The sequence below is a fragment of the Electrophorus electricus genome, chromosome 1 (genome assembly GCF_041902795.1).
Source record: "Electrophorus electricus isolate QZ-2024a chromosome 1, ASM4190279v1, whole genome shotgun sequence".
Classification (NCBI taxonomy): domain Eukaryota; kingdom Metazoa; phylum Chordata; class Actinopteri; order Gymnotiformes; family Gymnotidae; genus Electrophorus; species Electrophorus electricus.
The window spans coordinates 20871724-20893717 of record NC_137497.1 but is presented as its reverse complement, the minus strand read 5'-3'; the positions used below and the strand labels follow the sequence as shown (position 1 = coordinate 20893717).

At 41.5% G+C, this 21994-nt stretch overlaps 1 protein-coding gene across 1 annotated transcript; it reads right to left on the bottom strand.

The window, feature by feature from the left end:
* Positions 1–411: 411 nt before the first annotated feature.
* On the bottom strand, positions 412–21374 carry LOC113569246 (NLR family CARD domain-containing protein 3-like). The gene is made up of 9 exons (XM_081712422.1): positions 21260–21374; positions 18075–18129; positions 17457–17661; positions 14796–16599; positions 13376–13546; positions 6140–6313; positions 1021–1067; positions 796–930; positions 412–566 (listed from the first exon to the last, which is right to left on the bottom strand). Exons 1-9 carry the CDS (start codon positions 21325–21327, stop codon positions 553–555), a joined length of 2673 nt encoding a protein of 890 aa, XP_081568548.1. The 5' UTR covers positions 21328–21374; the 3' UTR covers positions 412–552.
* Positions 21375–21994: the final 620 nt, after the last annotated feature.

The following is a 21994-nucleotide window of genomic DNA, read 5'->3' as shown; positions in this document are numbered from 1 at the left end:
TGCGCATGTGTGAAGAGAGAAGTGTAGAGTGTGTTTGTGTGTGAGAGAAAGAGCAAAGTGTGTGTGTGTGTGTGTGTGTGGCAGAGAGAAAGAGAGAGGTGTGTGTGTATGTGTATGGAAATGTGTGTATTATGATGTCCACTAGTTGTGTGTAGAGGAGTGTGTGTGAGAGATAGGGGTGTATTTTGTGTGTGTGTGCGAGTGCAAGAGTGCGTGCAAGAGAGTTATAGAGTGCGAGTGTTTGTGTGAGAGAAAGAGCAAAGAGTGTGTGTGTTTGTGTGTGTGTGCGTGTGTGTGTATTTTATACTCAGCAGGCATGTGTGTATGATGTTCACCAGTTGTGTGTTTCCCTGCAGAGTCAGGTGTTCCTCCAGGACACAGGAGGCTATTCTACCTCACACACACACACTGAGGAGTTATAATAAACCCAAAACCCTGCATAGAGGGGCTCAGTGAATGTGGAGTGGAATGTGTGTAAGTGTGTGAGTGTGTGTGTGTGAGAGGAGACGCTGTAGAAGGACAGAGTGCCGGCGGGCCAGTCCAGATACACTCCTACTCTGTTGCAGCTGGAGGGGGCAGAGATGTCAGTTCTCTTATTATTGTGCCAGACAGTGTATCTGTTATCAGAGCAGCTCAGCCTCCAGGACTTTAGATTACATCCAAACACACAGTCACTACTGCGTCCTTTCCTCCTGATTCCTTTATATGTCACTGATATATCAGCCCCCCTCCCACTCCACTCAACCTCCCAGTAACAGCGTCCAGTCAGACTCTCTCTACACACAACCTGCTTACAGTAATCAAATCTGTCTGGATGATCAGGATACGACTGCTGCTGCTGCTCCCACACACACGTCACCTTTCTGTTCCCCTCAGACAGAGAGAGACGTGTGTGTGCTGTGTTTGGGTCCAGTGTGAGGTCACACGCATCTGCACACAAGAAGAGACATTAGAGGAGAGATCACAAATACTGTGTGTGTGAGTGTGTGTGTGTGTGAGTACATTACATTTACTTCTTACATTTTCTTAGTCCTGGTTTGATTCTGATCTCCCCTGCGTGCTCCACCCTAAAGAAACACACACACACACACACACACACACACACACACACACACACACACACACACACACACACACACACACACACAGATAATAGTTCTGTCTCTCTCTCTCTGTCTCACACAGATAATAGTTCTCTCTCTCTCTATCTCTCTCACACAGATAATAATTCTGTCGCTCTCTCTCTCTGTCTCACACAGATAATAGTTCTGTATCTCTCTCTCACACACACAGATAATAGTTCTGTCTCTCTCTCTGTCTCACACAGATAATAGTTCTGTCTCTCTCTCTCTCTCTCTCTCTCTCTCACACACACAGATAATAGTTCTGTCTCTCTCTCTCTGTGTATGAGAGAGAGAGAGAGAGAGAGACAGAGCTATTATCTGTGTGTGTGAGAGAGAGAGAGACAGAGCTATTATCTGTGTGTGAGACAGAGAGAGAGAGTGACAGAACAGAGCTATTATCTGTGTGAGAGAGACAGAGAGAGAACTATTATCTGTGTGAGAGAGAGAGAGAGACAGAACTATTATGTGTGAGAGAGAAAGAACTATTATCTGTGTGTGTGTGTGAGAGAGAGAGACAGAACTATTATCTGTGTGTGTGAGAGAGAGAGAGCGAGAGAGACAGAACTATTATCTGTGTGTTTGTGAGAGAGAGAGAACTATGATCTGTGTGAGAGAGAGAGACAGAACTATTATCTGTGTGAGAGAGAGAGAGAGAGAGACAGAACTATTATGTGTGAGAGAAAGAAATATTATCTGTGTGAGAGAGAGAGAGCGAGAGAAACAGAACTATTATCTGTGTGACAGAGAGACAGAACTATTATCTGTGTGAGAGAGAGAGAAAGAGAGAGAGACAGAACTATTATCTGTGTGAGAGAACTATTATCTGTGTGTGTGAGAGAGAGAGAGAGAACTATTATCTATGAGTGAGAGAGAGAGAGACAGAACTATTATCTGTGTGTGAGAGAGAGAGAGACAGAACTATTATCTGTGTGTGTGAGAGAGAGAGAGACAGAACTATTATCTGTGTGTGAGAGAGAGACAGAACTATTATCTGTGTGTTTGTGATAGACAGAACTATGATCTGTGTGAGACAGAGAGAGAGACAGAACTATGATCTGTGTGAGAGAGAGAGAACTATGATCTGTGTGAGAGAGAGTGAGAGAGAGAGAGACAGAACTATTATCTGTGTGAGAGAAATAGAGAGAGACAGAACTATTATCTGAGAGAGAGAGAGACAGAACTATTATCTGTGTGAGAGAGAGAGAGAGAACTATTATCTGTGTGTGAGACAGAGAGACAAAATTTTTATCTATGTGAGACCGAGAGAGAGAACTATTATCTGTGTGTGTAAGAGAGAGAGACAGAACTATTATCTGTGTGAGAGAGAGACAAAATTATCTGTGTGAGACCGAGAGAGAGAGAGAGAGAGAGAGAACTATTATCTGTGTGTGAGACAGAGAAACAAAATTATTATCTGAGACCGAGAGAGAGAGAGAACTATTTTCTGTGTGTTAACTCTCACACACAGATAATAGTTCTGTCTCTCTCTCTCTCTCTCTCTCTCTCGGTCTCACACAGATAATTTTGTCTCTCTCTCACACAGATAATAGTTCTGCCTCTCTCTCTCTCTCACATACAGATAATAGTTCTCTCTCTCTCTCTCTCTCTCTCTCTCACACACAGATAATAGTTCTGGCTCTCTCTCTCTCACATGGATAATATTTCTGTCTCTCTCTCTGTCTCACACAGATAATAGTTCTGTCTCTCTCTCTCTCAGATAATAGTTCTGTCTCTCTATCACAAACACACAGATAATAGTTCTGTCTCTCTTTCTCTGTCTAACACACAATAGTTCTGCTACTCTCTCTCTCTCCTTCTCTCTTTCTCTCTCTCTCACACAGATAATAGTTCTGTTTCTCTCTATTTCTCTCTCACACAGATAATAGTTCTCTCTCTCTCACACAGATAATAGTTCTGTCTCTCTCTCTATTTCTCTCTCACACACAGATAATAGTTCTCTCTCTCACACAGATTGTAGTTCTGTCTCTCTATCACAAACACACAGATAATAGTTCTGCCTCTCTCTCTCTCTCACACACATAATAGTTCTGTCGCTCTTTCTCTCACTCGCACAGATAATAGTTCTGCCTCTCTCTCTCTCTCTCACATACAGATAATAGTTCTCTCTCTCTCTCTCTCTCTCTCTCTGTGTCTCACACACAGATAATAGTTCTGTCTCTCTCTGTCTCACACACAGATAATAGTTGTTTCTCTCTCTCTCTCTCTCTCACACACACACACACAGAGATAATAGTTCTCTCTCTCACACACAGGTAATAGTTGTGTTTCTCTCTCTCTTTCTCTCTCACACACAGTTATTTGTTCTCTCTCTCTCACAGTTATTTGTTCTCTCACACAGTTATTAGTTCTCTCTCTCTCTCTCTCTGTCTCACACAGATAATAGTTCTGTCTATCTCTTTCTCTCTCTCTCACACACAGATAATAGTTCCGTCTCTCTCTCGCGCTCTCTCTCTCTCTCACACACAGATAATAGTTCTGTCTCTCTCTCTCTCTCTCTCTCACACACACACAGATAATAGTTCTGTCTCTCTCTCTCTCTCTCTCTCCCTCTCTCACACACACAGATAATAGTTCTGTCTCTCTCTCACATAAACACACACAGATAATAGTTCTGTCTCTCTCTCACACAAACACACACAGATAATAGTTATCGCTCTCTCTCTCCATTTCAGACACACACATCGTTCTGGGCATTGAGAGTTCTGGTAAACTGGGATGTGATGATGCTGTCACTTCACCTCTCTTTTGTCTCTCTAGTTAGTTGACTGAGAGCGGCGGAGTGTTGATCATGCCTGTTGTTCCTTTTAGCTGTGCTGCCACAGCTATTTCTGCCACAGTCCATCTTTGCACATCATAGTTTCCTAATTTACACACCCTCTACCTGGACATGTCTAATAATCTAGTCTCTCTGTCTGCTGAGGTTCACCTACCCCTGATGTCATGACGTTACTGTCTCAGCTGCCATGGCTCCTCCCACCACCCCATGATGCCCCCCACACCTCCACCCCACACAGCTACTTCCCCGCTGCCCTTCATGGATGATCTCATACAGGAAGAGTTTCGGTCATGTGCACACCGTCGGGACCAGACTAGGACTTCTAGAAAACCACACTAGACATTAATTGCTTATTGTTCCATATTTCTTTATTTATTTTTCTCCATCTCACTACTTATTATTCTTATCCTAATTGTCTATATTCTTACTACTATAATGTCCGTTATTGTCCAGAGGACCCCACCAGTTTACAGCCCACCAGAACCAGTGCACTGAAGACACTGTCAGCACTGACATCCACACGTCTCTCACACATCTGGAGGACATGGACAGTTATGCTCCAGTGCTGTTCACTGATTACAGCTCAGCAGTCAACACAGTCACCCCAACCAAACTGACTGAAACACTCACCACTGGACTCACACCCTCCTTCTGTAAATGGGGGCTGAACTTTCTAACAGACAGAATCAGTCAGTCAGAACTGGCAATGTACATCCAGCACAAGGACTGAACACTGGGACCCCCCAGGACTGTGTGGCCACCCAGTACAACACCAGCATCATCAAACTGGTTTGACTGATCACTGGATGAGACAGCATACAGGAGGGAGGTGACAGACATGGTGACATGACAACAATCTCTCCCTGAATGCAGACAAGACCAAGAAGATGATTGTTGACCCAAGGAGGAAGGAGGAGCAACAGCACACACCACTACAGACAGGAGAGATGGAGGTGAACTCCTTCACCTTCCTGGAGTTCACATCAGTGAGGAGCTCACCTGGACCTACAACACACACCACATCAGTGAGGACCTCACCTGGTCCTACAACACACACCACATCAGTGAGGACCTCACCTGGACCTACAACACACACCACATCAGTGAGGACCTCACCTGGACCTACAACACACAACGCATCAGTGAGGACCTCACCTGGACCTACAACACACAACGCATCAGTGAGGACCTCACCTGGACCTACAAGACACACAACGCATCAGTGAGGACCTCACCTGGACCTACAAGACACACAACGCATCAGTGAGGACCTCACCTGGTCCTACAACAAACAACGCATCAGTGAGGACCTCACCTGGTCCTACAACAAACAACGCATCAGTGAGGACCTCACCTGGTCCTACAACAAACACCACATCAGTGAGGACCTCACCTGGACCTACAACACACACCCCACATCAGTGAGGACCTCACCTGGACCTACAACACCCCCCCCACATCATAAAGAAATCCCAACAGTATCTGCTGTGTCCTCTGTTTATGTATGATACACAGCATGACCTGAAGGTTAACACTCTCCTGACATCAGAACTCTGAAAATGTTCAGCTCTTGTTCACAGTTTTATTGACAACAGGAGGAAACGTGAAACTGAATCACATGAAAGACAAATCAACAACAAGCCAGCCACAACACGTACTGATATACACAACACACAATGCAGCAAACTTCACAGAGAATAACATTATCCACCAAATAATGATCTGTGATTACAAATAACAATGCAATAAACTACACACAACCACAATGTTTTCAAAAGGTATGAGATGTACGCAGACAACTGCATTAGAACGGCTATAATAACTACAATAACTAGAACTCTTGGAGTTGTATTCTCTCACTCTACAATTGCTACACACATGAACCGACTCGCTGCTACTGACACCCTGTGGTTCATAAATGAATTACAACTAACCTCAAAAAATGGAACAGAGTTTATAAACTGCTGACAGAACAGCATCTGTACTTCCTGAGGAGGCTGAGGAAATGTAGCATGTCAACTAAAACTCAGCAGTTCCTACAGGAGAATGATGGAGAGTGAACTCACCAGCCACCACAGTATGATATGGGAACTGCACTACTCAGGAATGGAAGACTCAGTTTTCAGTATTTTCTCATTCTCACTCTTTCATAAACACACACAGAAATACACACGTGCACACACACACATACACGTAAGCACACACTAACGTTCCATACCTGAGAGTGTCCAGTCTGCAGTGGGGATCCTCCAGTCTAGCAGAGAGCAGCTTCACTCCTGACTCTCCTGGGTGGTTGTACGTCAGGTCCAGTTCTTTCAGGTGGGAGGGGTTTGACCTCAGAGCTGAAGCCAGAGAAGAACAGCCTTCCTCTGTGACCAAACAACCAGACAGTCTGCAGAAAGGAGGGAAACAGGTAGAGAGAGACAGAGAGTGAGATGCACTTCCAGAGCAGCCTGCATGGAGCAGCTAGAGAGGCTGGTAACTGTAGTTGGAGGTTCCTCCACGCTCATCTCTCTCTGGCGTCCTCCATGGCAGATGGTTTTGTTCACTCTTCTTCAGATTGCTGCTGTCTGTGTTTATTTTAGCTCTTATTTTTATTCAGCCCTTCAGAACTCTAGTGCACTATTAAACTACATCAGAAGAACCCTAAAGCTGGACTTACACTGTGTGATTTCAGTGGTCTTATAAGACTGTTACATGTCAGACTGTATGAGATGATGCCAGTAAAATCTTGGCAGAATTCTGCATCTGGCTGTGATAACAGGAGTTAAAACACTGTCACATTTCTGTGACTCAGAGAGAAAGTCTAAGAATCCTAAGCGATGCATACTTTTTTTTGGAAGTTGCAAAGCTGATGCCAGACTTTCACAAGTGTTTTCCTCAAGATTACAGATAGCTAGACTGCAAGTAGATACAACAGATATCACAATATACCCTACAGTAGATACAACAGATAACACAATATACCCTACAGTAGATAGAACAGACCTTACAATATACCCTACAGTAGATACAACAGATATCACAATATACCCTACAGTAGATACAACAAATATCACAATATACCCTACAGTAGATAGAACAGACCTTACAATATACCCTACAGTAGATACAACAGATATCACAATATACCCTACAGTAGATAGAACAGACATTACAATATACCCTACAGTAGATACAACAGATATCACAATATACCCTACAGTAGATACAATATTACAATATACACTACAGTAGATACAACAGATATCAAAACATACTCCATAGTATATAGTATAGTGGAATTATTTTGTCATTATGGGAATATCTCTGAGAAATAGATATCCAAAATCAGCATATTGTAAATGAGTACATGAATTCCCCTAATGGTAGTATGACTTTAATATGGGATTATTAAACTTCCGCGTGCTGTCTGGACAGCAGAGTCCCTCGCAGTCTTCAAACACAGACTGAAGATCCATCTGTTTGTGGAATATTTAAATGACCACTGAACCTGCTCCTATGTTGACTAACTGAAACTCTAGTACTTATTGTAGGGTGTTGTTTATTACTCTGATGTTGACTGCTATGTTGACTAACTCTAGTACTTATTGTTTATTACTGATGTTGGCTGCTCCTATGTTGACTAACTCTAGTACTTATTGTTTATTACTGATGTTGGCTGCTCCTATGTTGAATAACTCTAGTACTTATTGTTTACTACCCTGACTGCTCCTATGTTGACTAACTCTAGTACTTATTGTTTATTACTGATGTTGACTGCTCCTATGTTGACTAACTCTAGTACTTATTGTTTATTACTGATGTTGGCTGCTCCTATGTTGAATAACTCTAGTACTTGTTTACTACCCTGATGTTGACTGCTCCTATGTTGACTAACTCTAGTACTTATTGTTTACTACCCTGACTGCTCCTATGTTGACTAACTCTAGTACTTGTTTATTACTCTGATGTTGACTGCTCCTGTGTTGACTAACTCTAGTACTTGTTTATTACTCTGTTGACTGCTCCTGTGTTGACTAACTCTAGTACTTATTGTTTATTGCACTGATTGTCTGTTATACAGCTTAAATGTATTTTGTACTTCTAGACATTAGCATTGATCCCTGTATTTCAACAGTATTCTAGTTCATTGGTATCTTGCACTCTAACCTACTTTACTGGCTAGGATCTGTTCTATGAGGAAATGACAAAGCACTTTTCTTTGTTCTGGATAAGTCGTTCTGGATAAGAGCATCTGCCAAATGCTGTAAAAGTAAATATAAATGTACTCATGTGGTCATGGAACTGTCTTGGCTTTATGGGACATTTCTGAGAAATAGATATCCAAAATCAACCTGAATGAAATGAGTAGATGAATTCACCCAAAGGTATTATTATTTTAATAGGAGTTTATGAAAAATAGTAGAGTGAAATCTGTCCAAACTTACTCTGCAAATTCAGTCTATACAAAATGAGTGCATTATTTCACCTAAAGGTAGTTTGACTTTAATATGGATTTATGAACATTGTACAGTGAGTGTCCAAACTTACTCTGCTAATAGTCAAGGGCTTCTACTCACATGTGGTAGTGGAACTGTTTTTGCATTTTGTTAAAATTCAGAAAAATATGTAAAACTTCAATATAGATTTATTCATGATCTGGTGATGACCAAGGGCCACCATTCAATTGGCAGTGGAATATTTCACCCCTGGAGTTCCCCTGCCCTGCACAATTGCCACATTTCACTAGTGATAACCCCTGTTTCAGCTGGCCGTCAAGATCTATAATAACCTTCTGAGAAACATTATGTAGAAAAAGCATTTTCCACAATGCTTATTAAGATGTATATTTCTTATTAAGAAATATATTACCAATTGTGTTTAATGTAATTATGCAATTAATCTAGTTCAATCAAGTAAACTGTATTTTGTACTTTTAAATGTAGTAAACGTGCATGTCCTTCAAAGCTCTTAAAAATACGCAAGTCTGTTTCTTTGCTTAGGAAGAGTTAGATTGCGGTGAGCAGCGAAATACCGTAAAATCACGCATATAGGCGCAATGAATTTAAAGCGCGGATGACTTGACCGTGAATCGCTAAAGCGCGGATAGCGTGATCGCGGTTGTAACCTAGTGACCACCTGTAACCTAGTAACCACCTGTAACCTAGCTACAAGGTTTAAATGTGTTTAAACTGATGTAGGGGACCTACTGATTAATACACAGCTGTACTTCATGAACACCAGATGTTATAAATCACATCCCCGTCAAATCTCCCGTCACACCCGCACCCTCCTCCCTCCTGCTCGCAACTACGTGAACATCCAACCGCATTTCTCCAAAAGACTTTAACTTGATTGTTGCAAAGACAAGAAGTCCAATCCAATCTTGCTTATTGACGGTTTGGTCAAATTGTTGAGACTGTTAGCTGGTTAGATATCTGTGCTGAACAGTAAACAACTAAACAAATCAACATAGCTAGACTTTCTTTGCTAACATTACCTAGTTAGCTGTTAGCCATGATTGACGATCAGAGATTCAGTGAAAAAATCTTACAGGCTTTGTCTGTCTGTCTTAGTCCATCTACTTTTACTTTTTGTCTGTCCCTTTCTGGTATTTTCCTTTTCTCTTGGAAATCACCATAGCAGCAAATATCCTCCAATTCCAGTTTGAGATTTTCTGTCATTTTCATGATCCACTACAGTTCTCTTCACCTCAGTAAGTTAAAACAGCTCCTCTGATGCTATTGGCCACTGTAATGACGTCATTCAATATTCTGCTGCCCCGGCTGTCCTACCACATATGTGATTGGATAAAATTACTGTCACTCAAATTGAGAAACGTCACATATTTTCCTGTTACTGCTGGATACAAGTGTTTCTTGGATATTCATGTTACTACCTTTATTTTTTACAAATTTGTGGACTGTTTTTACTGTACCTATTGACATTTTTTGATACGTCAACATAGACTTCCTAAAAACACAAGGGCAACAATCACAAGGTTATTACTGTATTTCTAGACCAAACTGTTTTCTGCTGTTTCGTGTGCTCTCAGTTTTAGTTGAGAAAAATATTAGGAACATTATCTTCACTACATATAATGGTGTTATACTGTTTCTGACCATTCTGGTGCCCTACACACACCCAAACACACCCTGCTGCTACCACACTACAGTTACAGTGAAACTACAAACACTCCATAACTGCAGCCTGATAAGATTTAATAGACAGACTGAACTCAGGCATGCTAATAGAACACAGATTTGTACCTTCAGTTTCCAGAGTTGGCTCTGTCCTAGAACAACTCCCCCAGGTCATTGTGCCAGTGTTGGGTAGCGTAGTCTATTGTGTGGCTGTGTGTATCAACATAAAAGATCATGGGTGTAGAAGATTACTGTACATTCACTGAGTGGATTTGAACTTGTTACATCTACTACTGTATTTTCTTTTCCCTCTTCTGGTTTATGTGTAATGAAGACATGTTTGGGGTGGAGCAGGTGTTGGGTTTGGTTTTTATTCTGGCTTATACTCCCCATAGAGATAGATGGCATGTTTGTAGATCTCTATCACTTTTTAGTAATAATGGTTTGTGCTCAGAATAAAGTGTCTGTTGTGGTCTCTCCCCCTACACTGGTACATAACAGAGATGTATAAAGGTTGGTATCTCTCTCTAATCATCTGCAGCTGAAATAACCAGCAACTGAAGATGGCTGCCTCCAACACTCCTTTACCATTTATCAAACACTGTAAGATAATACTGATGATTTTCTTCATAATTTGTGAACCCTAAAGACAGCCATGTTACTATAATGTGTGGGATGTAGCCTGGACACATAGTTTCTATTTCCCACACACACAAACTCACAGATAATAGTTCTCTCTCTCACACACACAAATAGATCTGTCTGTCTCTCGCTTCTCTCTATTTCACACACACACAAACTCACAGATAATAGTTCTGTCTCACACACAAATAATAGATCTGTCTCTCTCTCGCTCTCGCTCTCGCTCTCTCTCTCTCTCTCTCTTTCTCACACACACACACACACACACACACACACACACACACACGTTTCAATTGAGGTGAAGCATTATAAACAGTAAATGAAACATACTTGTGTCAATCTGTATAATAAATAAGATTTCAAACAGTAGTCATATTGGCCCTGAACTAAACAGTGTGAGGTCTGGTTTACTGTGTATATACAGTAGTTATATTGGCCCTGAACTAAACAGTGCGAGGTCTGGTTTACTGTGTATAAACAGTAGTCATATTGGTCCTGAACTAAACAGTGTGAGGTCTGGTTTACTGTGTATAAACAGTAGTCATATTGGCCCTGAACTAAACAGTGTGAGGTCTGGTTTACTGTGTATAAACAGTAGTCATATTGACCCTGAACTAAACTGTGAGGTCTGATTTACTGGCTGGCAAATCATTTTAGCACCAAATGTCCAGTTGAGGCCTGCAGAACATATTTATTGGGGGGACAGATGGGACCAGTGAACATCTTGTGGTGACACATTAAAATGGCCTTACAGCACAGAGGAATTTCAGGGTACACAAGTTAAGTGTATAATAAACTAAATACATACTGTTTAATTCCTTATCAGATTAAGACATTCACATGAGGTCAGTCAGGGAGTCATTAATTAACCCATAAGATTACAATTTGAATGAATCATCACCAATAAATCAAGGGTGTGGGTTACATAAACATAAATATTATTACCTGAGAAAGGTTTCATTTCTGTCCAGCACTTAATATTTTATATCACTTACAAGTATCTTCCATTCTTTGATTCATCCCCTCGAAAAAGGTTGTATTTCAAGATTCCAAAAACTCTGTGTGTGGTTATAATTCTATATTTAGTTATAATTCTATATTTAGTTATAATTCTACAAGTGGTTATAATTCTGCGTGTGGTTATATTGCTACATTTGGTTATAATTCTACACGTGATTATAATTCTACGTGTGGTTATAGTTCTACGTGTGGTTATAATTCTCAGTGCATCTGAATTATGTAGTATCAAATGATGAATTATGGGTGCAGAAATGTCTGATCTAAAGTTCTGATGTAATACAAAACACCACACATGCTATGCACCACACACACACACACACACACACACACACACACACACACACACACACACACACACACACACACACACACTTCACTCCTTCTCTCCTCCTAATCTCCTGATTACTGATTACTGTGTCTTGTGTGTCTTTCTTTATCTCTTGTAATTAAGTCCACAGGTTCACTCGTCCAGCGCTGAACATTGTTCCTCACTACTGTGTTCAGATGTCCTGAGTTTACTGTCAGCTGTCTGCTCAGTTTCTCTCTCTGCTGACTCCACGTCTTCTACCATCACTGTTCTATTTTAGTTTGATGTCTCTGGCTTGATGAAAAAATTAGCAGCCAACATTCACTCCTAAGTCAAGCTAATATGACGTTAGTGTGAGGTATCTAGGTGTCGTAACCAACATTATACTGTAACTTGGCAAGCTTAAGGTTACTAATATTAGCCAGCTACATGTTTCATAAAAACACCCATGGAGAGAGATCACAGGTTTATCTTAAGGAATAACCAATAAACCTTTCAGTTCTATTGAATGAATATTAACTTGTTGCGTTCTTTCCTCCAGCATGGCTGTCAGTTCAGCTCATCTCAACATGTGTTGAACACACGGTGTAAATCATAATGAGAACAGGGTCTCCCACCCAAATACACAAGGGAATCATGTGTGCTTGTAAGTGTCCTGTAATTTGTCCAGAACCTCAATGGTTCAGCTTTAAATGTTTTAATTAAGATTTTAAGGGCTTTTATTTGCAGAGAGATTAGAATGACTGATGTTTACAATGTTTCCATACATAAACTAGATAAATTCATTCAGTGAAAATCTTACATTAGAACGCTTCATTTTACAACACTGTTGTTGGAGTTTCTGAATATATTCATCCTGTAAGACATTTTGCTAAATGTCTGCGCTCAGATGACCAAAAATGCAGCTTGTGGACAAAATGCCAAAGTGCCTAGTTGAAGCAGCATTGTAATAAATACAAATGTATATGTGGACAAGGACTCATCTGTGTCTCCTCTTTACAATGTTATATTTCTCTTATAGACGGACTACAGGAGCCCACCCTCTGGACTGATGAGTGCGGATGAGTCTCTGGCGAACGAGCTGAATACATTCTTCGCTCGCTTCGAGGCTACATCTGCTCATGCATCACAGATGTAACTCTTTGTCTCCACAGTGTGGTCATTTAATGAAATGCAGTGAGGTTTCAACAGAAAATATTTAGAAATATTTAGAGAAGAGAACTTTATAATATAAAAGTGTATATTTCCTTGCATTGCCTTGCCTGGCAATGTTTGTTTAATACTGTACTATAAGGGAGTTGACACTGACCTTTTTAAAATGGCTCTTTATTTACATTCAAAAATAGTCACAGAAACTCACCTGAGAATCTCCACTTTACAGTGTGAACTCTTCAGTCCAGCACAGAGCTGCTCCACTCCTGAATTCTGCAGGTCATTATTATTCATCTCCAGCTCTCTCAGTGAGTTTTCTGTTTGTAGAACTGATGTGAGAGATTTGCAAGACTCTTCTGTGAGACCACAGCCAGATAGTCTGTAAAATATTTAATACATTAAATAATGTAGTTCAGTCAGAGGATGATGAATTAAAAGATCTGAACTGCTAATGAAAATGTAAAGAAGAGCTTGAAAGGTCTGGAACACACTGATACATTTTCAGCCTTTTAATTTTACAAACACAGCAACATTTCAACACTACTGTGTCTTCATCAAAGACAAAATGGACAAAGACATGACAAATAACATTCATTAGCAAACAAAGACAGGTCACCAAATAATGGATGGTTGGTCTGCAGACCACAACAGTCAGTCAGGTCTGCTGTTGACATGAAATGTGTCCCTGGAGTTTGTCCTTCATGGACTGTATGTGTGCAGTAAAATACTGGGGAGAGGAGGACGGTTCACATGTTTCAGTTGGATCAGAACTGACTCACTTCTCCTGCACTGCTTGTGTGAGGACTCAAGGACATCTGACTTTTTGTACAAAAGAACTGATATGGTCAGTTTTACAACTGTGCTTACATGCATTTGAGTAGAGCCAAATACTAACACTTTCTGAAATTCATGAAAAAACTTTAAACTGATCAGACAATTTATGCTGATTATATGATTTGTAAAGAAAAGCATTGTATTAAACTTGAGAGAAATGCAAAACAATCATTTTCACTAGTGGTCTGAGATATTGTGTGTACACACTGGTCATGCTCATCCTTATACACTTTTCTCTGTATTGGTCAGTAGTGGTTGAACTGTAATGTTGGTCAGAAAGCTGAACTGATAGTTCATATTTAAACCCTTTTGTATGTTACACTGTGTGCTGTGGTGTGTGTGTGTGCGTGCATGCGTGCGTGTGTACACACTGATAGTTCGTACTTGAACACTTCTGTATGTTACACCGCAGCACATTTTCTGTCTGTTTCACTAAGAGTGTGAACTATAAACACTGTTGGCCACTGTTTTAAATGTAGGACCATTCTCAACACACAGACACACAACTACCCATGACATCAAATTTCATTTAACCATCATTAATACATTTAGACTAATGAATCACTGGACAGTGTTACTACATTCCAATGTTCCACAACTTTATGGTTTAACTTAAGCACCTGGTGTTGGAGCCTTCAATCACCTACATGTGCTTTAATGTAGGATCTCTCTATCCTTCTCTCTCTCTAATGTTCTCTCTCACTCTCCTTTTCATTTTTCACAGAAGACCTTCTGAGTCAAGAACATCCACTGCCTGCTACACCTACTGTTCATCTCTAAATGAAAATACTTACATGGCTTTTCTGGATGCTTTGACCACTGGCAGCAGTCTCAGTAGACATTCCTCTGATGGGTCATATTTCCTCAGGTCAAACTCATCCAGGTCCTCTTCTGAGTTCAGCAACACAAACACCAGAGCTGACCACTGAGCAGGAGACAGTCTGGCTCCATGGAGACTACTGTTACCTCCTCTGCTCAGGTATGTTTGGACTTCCTGCACTAGAGAATGATCATTCAGTTCATTCAGACAGTGGAACAGATTGATGGATTTCTCTGGAGAGGGATTCTCACTGATCTTCTCCTTGATGTACTTGACTGTTTCCTCTTTGCTGGTAGAGCTGCTTGCTGTCTGTGTCAGTAGGCCTCGTAAGAGAGTCTGATTGGACTCCAATGAGAGACCCAGAAGGAAGCGGAGGAAAAGGTCCAGGTGTCCATTTTGACTCTGTAAGGCCTTGTCCACTGCAATGTTGAGGAAGACAGACATTGGGGTTTTGAAAATACTGAAAAATCCAGGGTGTTTCTGTTGCAGCACATTGGTGTTGGTGGAGATGAAGGAAATAAACACATATACAGCAGCCAGAAACTCCTGAACACTCAGATGTACAAAGCTGAACACCTTCCCCAGCTGTAGCTCAAACTCCTCTCTGAAGATCTGAGTGCACATTCCTGAATACACTGTCATTTCTCTGACATCTATGCCACTGTTTCTCAGGTCTTCCTCATAGAAGATCAGGTTGCCTTTTTCTAGCTGTTGGAGAGCCAGTTTTCCCAGTGCCAAAACATCTTCCCTCATGTGACCTGGGTGAGTGGGACCTTTTCGTCCTTTCATACTTCGTCCATACTTTTGATCCTTGTGTCTGAGCTGAAAGATCAGGAAGTGTGTGAACATCTGAGTCAGAGTCTTGGGGATCTCTCCACTCTCTGCTTCACCCAACATTCTCTCTAAAACAGTGGCTGCAATCCAACAGAAGACTGGAATGTGGCACATGATGTAGAGGCTTTTTGACGACTTCATGTGTGTGATGATTCTATTGGCCAGGCCCTGATCACTGATTCTCTTCCTGAAATATTCCTCTTTCTGTGGTTCACTGAACCCTCTTACCTCTATTACCTGGTCAACACACTCAGGAGGGATCTGATTGGCTGCTGCTGGTCGAGAGGTTATCCAGAGTAGAGCAGAGGGAAGCAGATTCCCCTTGATGAGGTTTGTCAGCAGCACATCCACTGAGGTTGACTCTGTTACATCCCTCAATCTCTCATTGTTCTGGAAATCTATAGGAGGTCTACACTCATCCAGACCATCAAAGATGAACAGAATTTTGTAGCTGGTATAATGTTTAGGTTTTAATTCACATGTTTCTGGGAAAAAGCGATGAAGAAGCTCCACCAGACTGAACTTTTTCTCCTTAAGCAAATTCAGCTCCCTAAAAGGAAGTGGGAATATCAAGAGAACATCCTGATTTACATTTCCTTCAGACCAGTCCAGTATGAACTTCTGCACAGAGACTGTTTTACCAATTCCAGCCACTCCTTTAGTCAGCACTGTTCTGATGGCTTTGAGTTGTCCTGGTAAGGGTCTAAAGATGTCACTGCATTTGATGGGTGTCTCCTGTGTTGCTGTTCTCCTGGACGCTGTCTCAATCTGTCTCACCTCATGCTCATTATTGACCTCTCCACTCCCTCCCTCTGTGATGTAGAGCTCTGTGTAGATCTCATTCAGAAGTGCTGTGGTTCCCTGCTGTGAGATTCCTTCATGAATCTTCTGACATTTGTCCCTCAGTTTGGATTTGAGCTTTCTGTGGCAAGCAGGGGCCAGTTCTGATAAAAGAGGAAGACAACAGAACACATGCTAATCTCTTTTAGATTCATTCATAAAAGACTCATTACAGGAGTTACTGGAAAAGAGATAAACAGATTGTTATAAATAGATTGTTTATTCCTGCTAGATTGGGCATGAAACGTCCAGTGGTAAATTCAGGGACTGACAGCCTTAGATTTCAAGATTTCAATGGACATTGTATTATACATTATTTTGTTGATAATATTTACTGGTTATCAATAAAACTGAATGGTCAGTAGTTAGAAACCAGCTGAGGTTCCACCACACACACAAGAAGTGTGGGGGGAAACAACCTGTGATCTGTGAGATAGGACCTGTGTTCCAATCTCAGTTCCAAAGAATAAAGTGACACTTTATTTTAAGTGATCCTTTTAACATTAAATAGTGTCTGACCACTTGAACTATTCCACTTGTGAGTAAACTTGATTGCAATTGTATCCAAACTCTCATATGATTCATTCATGAACATATACTTGGATACTTTGGGGGGGGGGGGGGTGTATGTGCACATAGAAAAAAAAAATTAACATCTGCCAGTGATTGGTGGTCTAATCTCATTGGTCAAATTAAATCTCAGCCCTAAAGAATAACAATGCATCCTCAAAACATCAGCATTCTGCAAACACATGACACATAGTCCAGCAGTTAATGTACTGTACCAACAATCAGAAGGTTGTCAATTCAAGCCCCACAACTACAAAGTTGCCACTGTTGGGCACATGAGCAAGACCATTAACCCTCAATTGCTTGAATTGTACTCATAATTGTAAGTATTGATTTTCCTTCATTAAAAGCACCTGCTAAATGTAATAATGTCATGACCCAGAACTCTTACTGGTCAGTAGTGCGTTAGCGAGGTCTTTCTGGTTCATCTTCCTCAGGACGTGCAGTGTGATCTCCAGCACCCCCTCTCTGACACTGCTCTGATCCTCCTCATCCTCCACCTGTCTCTCAGTGCATGCTGGGTAATCTGAGCTCAGTAGATTCTTAAATCTCTTCAGCTCATTCTTCACCAGAGAGATGATTTTGTCCTCCAGCTCCTGAATAAAGAGTATCAGTAAAACTAGTGTTATATAAAGATCTTTTTAACACAGGATAATCAATTAAACAGAAGAGAGGACTGAACTGAGTGGGATTGGATGGTCATGTGCACATTATGGTTTATAAAAGAACATAAGCATCACATTAACTGAGCTGTATCTTAAAGTTTAAATGTTAGTTAATTTTAGAAAGTTAGAATAGTTTGTGAAGTTTGAGTTTCGTTCATTATCAGTTAAATTACAAAAAGCCATTAAAGTAAAGCATGAACCAGTAAACCACAGAGTCTCATCATGATGTGTAATCCAAACACACTCTAATGATAAAGACCCTTCCCTCCTCCTCACACACACACACACACACACACACACACACACACACACACACACACACACACACACACACACTTACACACCTTGAACACTGACTCCAGCTTTTCTTTAGAAATGTTTTCAGGCTTCTTCTGGTCACTGTGGACAAACAAATCAAAGACTTTAATGGATAATCTACAGTTTATAAACATGAATCCAAGTTAAATTCATGGTTGTGTACATGATGCTGATGATGATGTGATACATGGCTTCAACCCAAACACTGTACTGACAGTAGAGCAGAATAACCAGAGAAGCTTCCCCTGGCCCTCACTCTGGTGATGTAGAATAATGTTTATGTGAATGGTGCTTCGCCAGATACTGGGAAATAAACACAAGAAAATGAACACTGGAACATAAACAATTATATGCACCCCATCCACACAGAACAGAGGGCACCAGAACAGAGAGAGAAAGAGATAGAGAGAGAGAGAGAGGTGTAACAGAGCGGCTGTGGGGCAGCAGGCAGGATAATCAGGGGTGAAGCCTGACAGGCTGTGAACACTATCAGAACTATCAGATACTGACCAAGAACCAGGGTGAGGGTTAATAAAGAAAGCTGTTACTCTAACAGTTCTCTCTCTCTCTCTCTCTCTCTCTCTCTGTGTGTGTGTGTGTGTGTGTGTGTGTGACATTATTCTACTTTCCAAAGATTGGGTGTATTGTATTTATATTCTGTGTCCCAAACCTGTTATGCAATACTCAGTGTTCATGCTGGAATCCTTCTCTCTGTAACAGATGAGTAAAGTGTTTTCTCTGGTCTAGATGGTGGTGTGATTCTGGAGAGTTTGTCCATCCTGTGACTGAGGGAGATCCTCTGACTCTACACTGTTTACTTCACCCCACTATCACATCACACCTCAGAGCTCATTTATATAAAGATGGATCACTCATCCAGACCCAGACTGCAGGAGAAATGACCATCCATACTGTCTCAAAGTCAGATGAGGGTTTCTACTACTGTAAACACCCAGAGAGAGGAGAGTCACCACACAGCTGGGTCTCAGGGGTCAGAAAATAGTGAATTTAAATGTTTCTTAACAACCAACTTAAAAGACAGCATAGATCAAACATGTAAGAAATCATTTTGTGATTCATGTGCTTTGTTCAGTTCCCATGAGATCAGCTGGTGATTCCTCCTCTCTTGGTTCTGGTTGGTTTAGCTGTGGGACTGAGTTTGGTCCTGTTCCTCATCTTACTGAACCTGCTGTGGTGCTACAAAACCAACACAGGTCTGAGATCAGCTGCGGATCATTTATGAATACTTTAAATGTTGTGTTTGTATGATACACATCATGAAACCTGTTTACAGTATTAAAACATGTTTCGTTTATTTCCATGTTGCCCTGGTGCAGAATCTCTGTGTCGCTGTACTGGGAATCAGTCACACATCAATCAGACATCAGATCAGACCCAGAGAGAGTCAGGAGGTGAGGGGTGTCAGTCACACCACTGCACACTGCTCAGACCATGAACCACTAACAACATTCCTTATTAACAAGTAAAGCTTTAACTTCTCTAAGCAAATTTAACTCATCTTTTCATCATCTCTCATCTTTTCATTTTTGTGATTTGTTCCATACTGTGTCCAATAATCTTTCAGTTTGGTAGTTATGATTCATTTTTCTTTTAAAGCCAAAAACTGCCCACATATGTGACAGATGTTAGGGTTTCTAAAGATCAAATCATTCTTTAAAAACATTTTTTGACTGACTTCTTCTTTTGTGATGGTTTTGAACAGTAGGAGATGGGAAATGATTCCTGCAGATTGTGTCAGTGAGGCTGTACCATCTTTGTGGTTAGAAATGTGAAGGAATGTTCCTTCCCTCTGACATTGTGTGGTATGGCTGGGGGTCTCCAGTACCACAGACTCCACAATAAAGTTACACGCCTGGCTGGAGTTAACTGATATGGGATACTAGCTAAATTTCCCCTTTCTGCAATGTCTCTATTACCCCAGTCTGTCTGTGTCCTGTGTGGTTCTTTATTGCCCCAGTCTGTCTGTGTCCCGTGTGGTTCTTTATTGCCCCAGTCTGTCTGTGTCCCGTGTGGTTCTTTATTGCCCCAGACGGTCTGCGTCCCGTGTGGTTCTTTATTACCCCGGTCGGTCTGCGTCTTGTGCGGCTCTTTATTACCCCGGTCGGTCTGCGTCTTGTGCGGCTCTTTATTACCCCGGTCGGTCTGCGTCTTGTGCAGCTCTTTATTACCCCAGTCTGTCTGTGTCCTGTGTGGTTCTTTATTACCCCAGTCGGTCTAATAAATGTCCTCAGCAATTGTATCCTGACGTCTCATCCACCTGCATGTCACACAGTTTCTAAAACTAATAACACCAGAACCACCATTATTACAGCATCACTATCACAGAACTGGACTGTTACACCATTACTAATGATACCAGAACCACCATTATTGTTTTATTATAGTGTCACTATCACAGAGCTGGACTGTCCCACCTGTTCAGGTAAGCAGGACCTCCTAGATGGACCCAAACACATATGAGGTGGAACAGGGACAACTGAACAGGAAACTACACAACTGAGAGGGTTTGAACTGAAGGAGTGGGTGAGCAAGACCACACTGTTCTACCCCCTACACTACTGGGAAGAAGGAGTGAAGGGAAATGAAAACAGAACAAAAGACACACAACTGTAAGACAGACAACAAACACACAGCGACACCTCCTGCTACAGGACATTTCTCCTCCTAATAAACCACTGATGGAGAGGGACTCTCCCCAGAAGAAACAAGATGACAGACATGAGGGAAGACGCTCACAGAACAGGCAAGATGACAAGAGACACTTCTTGGGAAATTTCCACTTAAAAAAATACCAATTATAAAATCCCACACGCCAAGGCTTCATAAAGAGTCCTTAGTGAAGTAGTTATATAGGGGTGGGGCACCTGTGGGAGATCAGACTAATGAGCACTGATTAACTCCCAGCTCATGGCCTCCCTCTGGTGGCAGCTTGCTGGAATTGCGAGCCTCACGTTACAAGTAAGAGAGAGTGGGAGAATGTGTGTGTGGGTAGATGATGCTGAATTTCTTTTTCCTAAAACTAAAACACACCTGTGATGAACCCTCTTATTAGTTTGACCTGTAGAATGGTGATATTGTTTACTGGGGTATTAGTGTTGTAATATTGGGGGGAACTTCACGCCCTCACTCACTGAGAGGAACACATTCACCCCACTTATGAAAGAATCTGAGTGTGTAATGTGTCACTCACCGTAGGACTGAGGTCACAGGTCCACTGCTGACTACAAGAGGCTCATTCATGGACCAGTCACTCTTCATAGACACACAGCTGGGTGCTGGATTTGCTGCTCTCTCACTCCCCCTCCTGATGATATTGAATAGTGAAAATAAATCACATTAGAGAACAAACAATTACACCCACAACATTCTTACCCAATCAACTCCACCTGGTACCTGCACTCACTGGACACTTGATTAGAAACACCTGTCCTTCAGCAACTACACACACACACACATTACACCTGTCCTTAAGCAACACAAACACCCCCCCCCCCAAACACACGTCCTTCAGCAACTACACAAACACACACACCTGTCCTTCAGCAACTACACAAACATACCACTCACACGTCCTTCAGCAACTACACAAACATACCAAACACCTGTCCTTTAGCAACTACACAAACATACCACACACACGCACACACACCTGTCCTTCAGCAACTACACAAACATACCATACACACGCACACACACCTGTCCTTTAGCAACTACACAAACATACCATACACACACACACACACCTGTCCTTCAGCAACTACACAAACATACTATACACACACACACACACACCTGTCCTTCTGCAGGTGCACTGGCTCTGTTACTATGACGGGTGCAGGGAAGGAGTGAGACATGAGTGTAGGTTTGGAGTCTTTTTACTCTTGATAATACAAACAAACAAAAGAGTTCAGCAGTAGCTCACAAA

Bases quoted from the DNA above. Each gene is read 5' to 3' on its own strand.
- LOC113569246 (XM_081712422.1), bottom strand. From the start codon at position 21,327: ATGAAGAGTGACTGGTCCATGAATGAGCCTCTTGTAGTCAGCAGTGGA. The intron at 13,547-14,795 runs GTAAGTATTTTC...AATATTTTACAG, and splicing joins AAAGCATCCAGAAAAGCCAT to ACTATCTGGCTGTGGTCTCA. The intron at 1,068-6,139 runs GTATGGAACGTT...GTGTTTCTTTAG, and splicing joins TGCAGACTGGACACTCTCAG to GGTGGAGCACGCAGGGGAGA.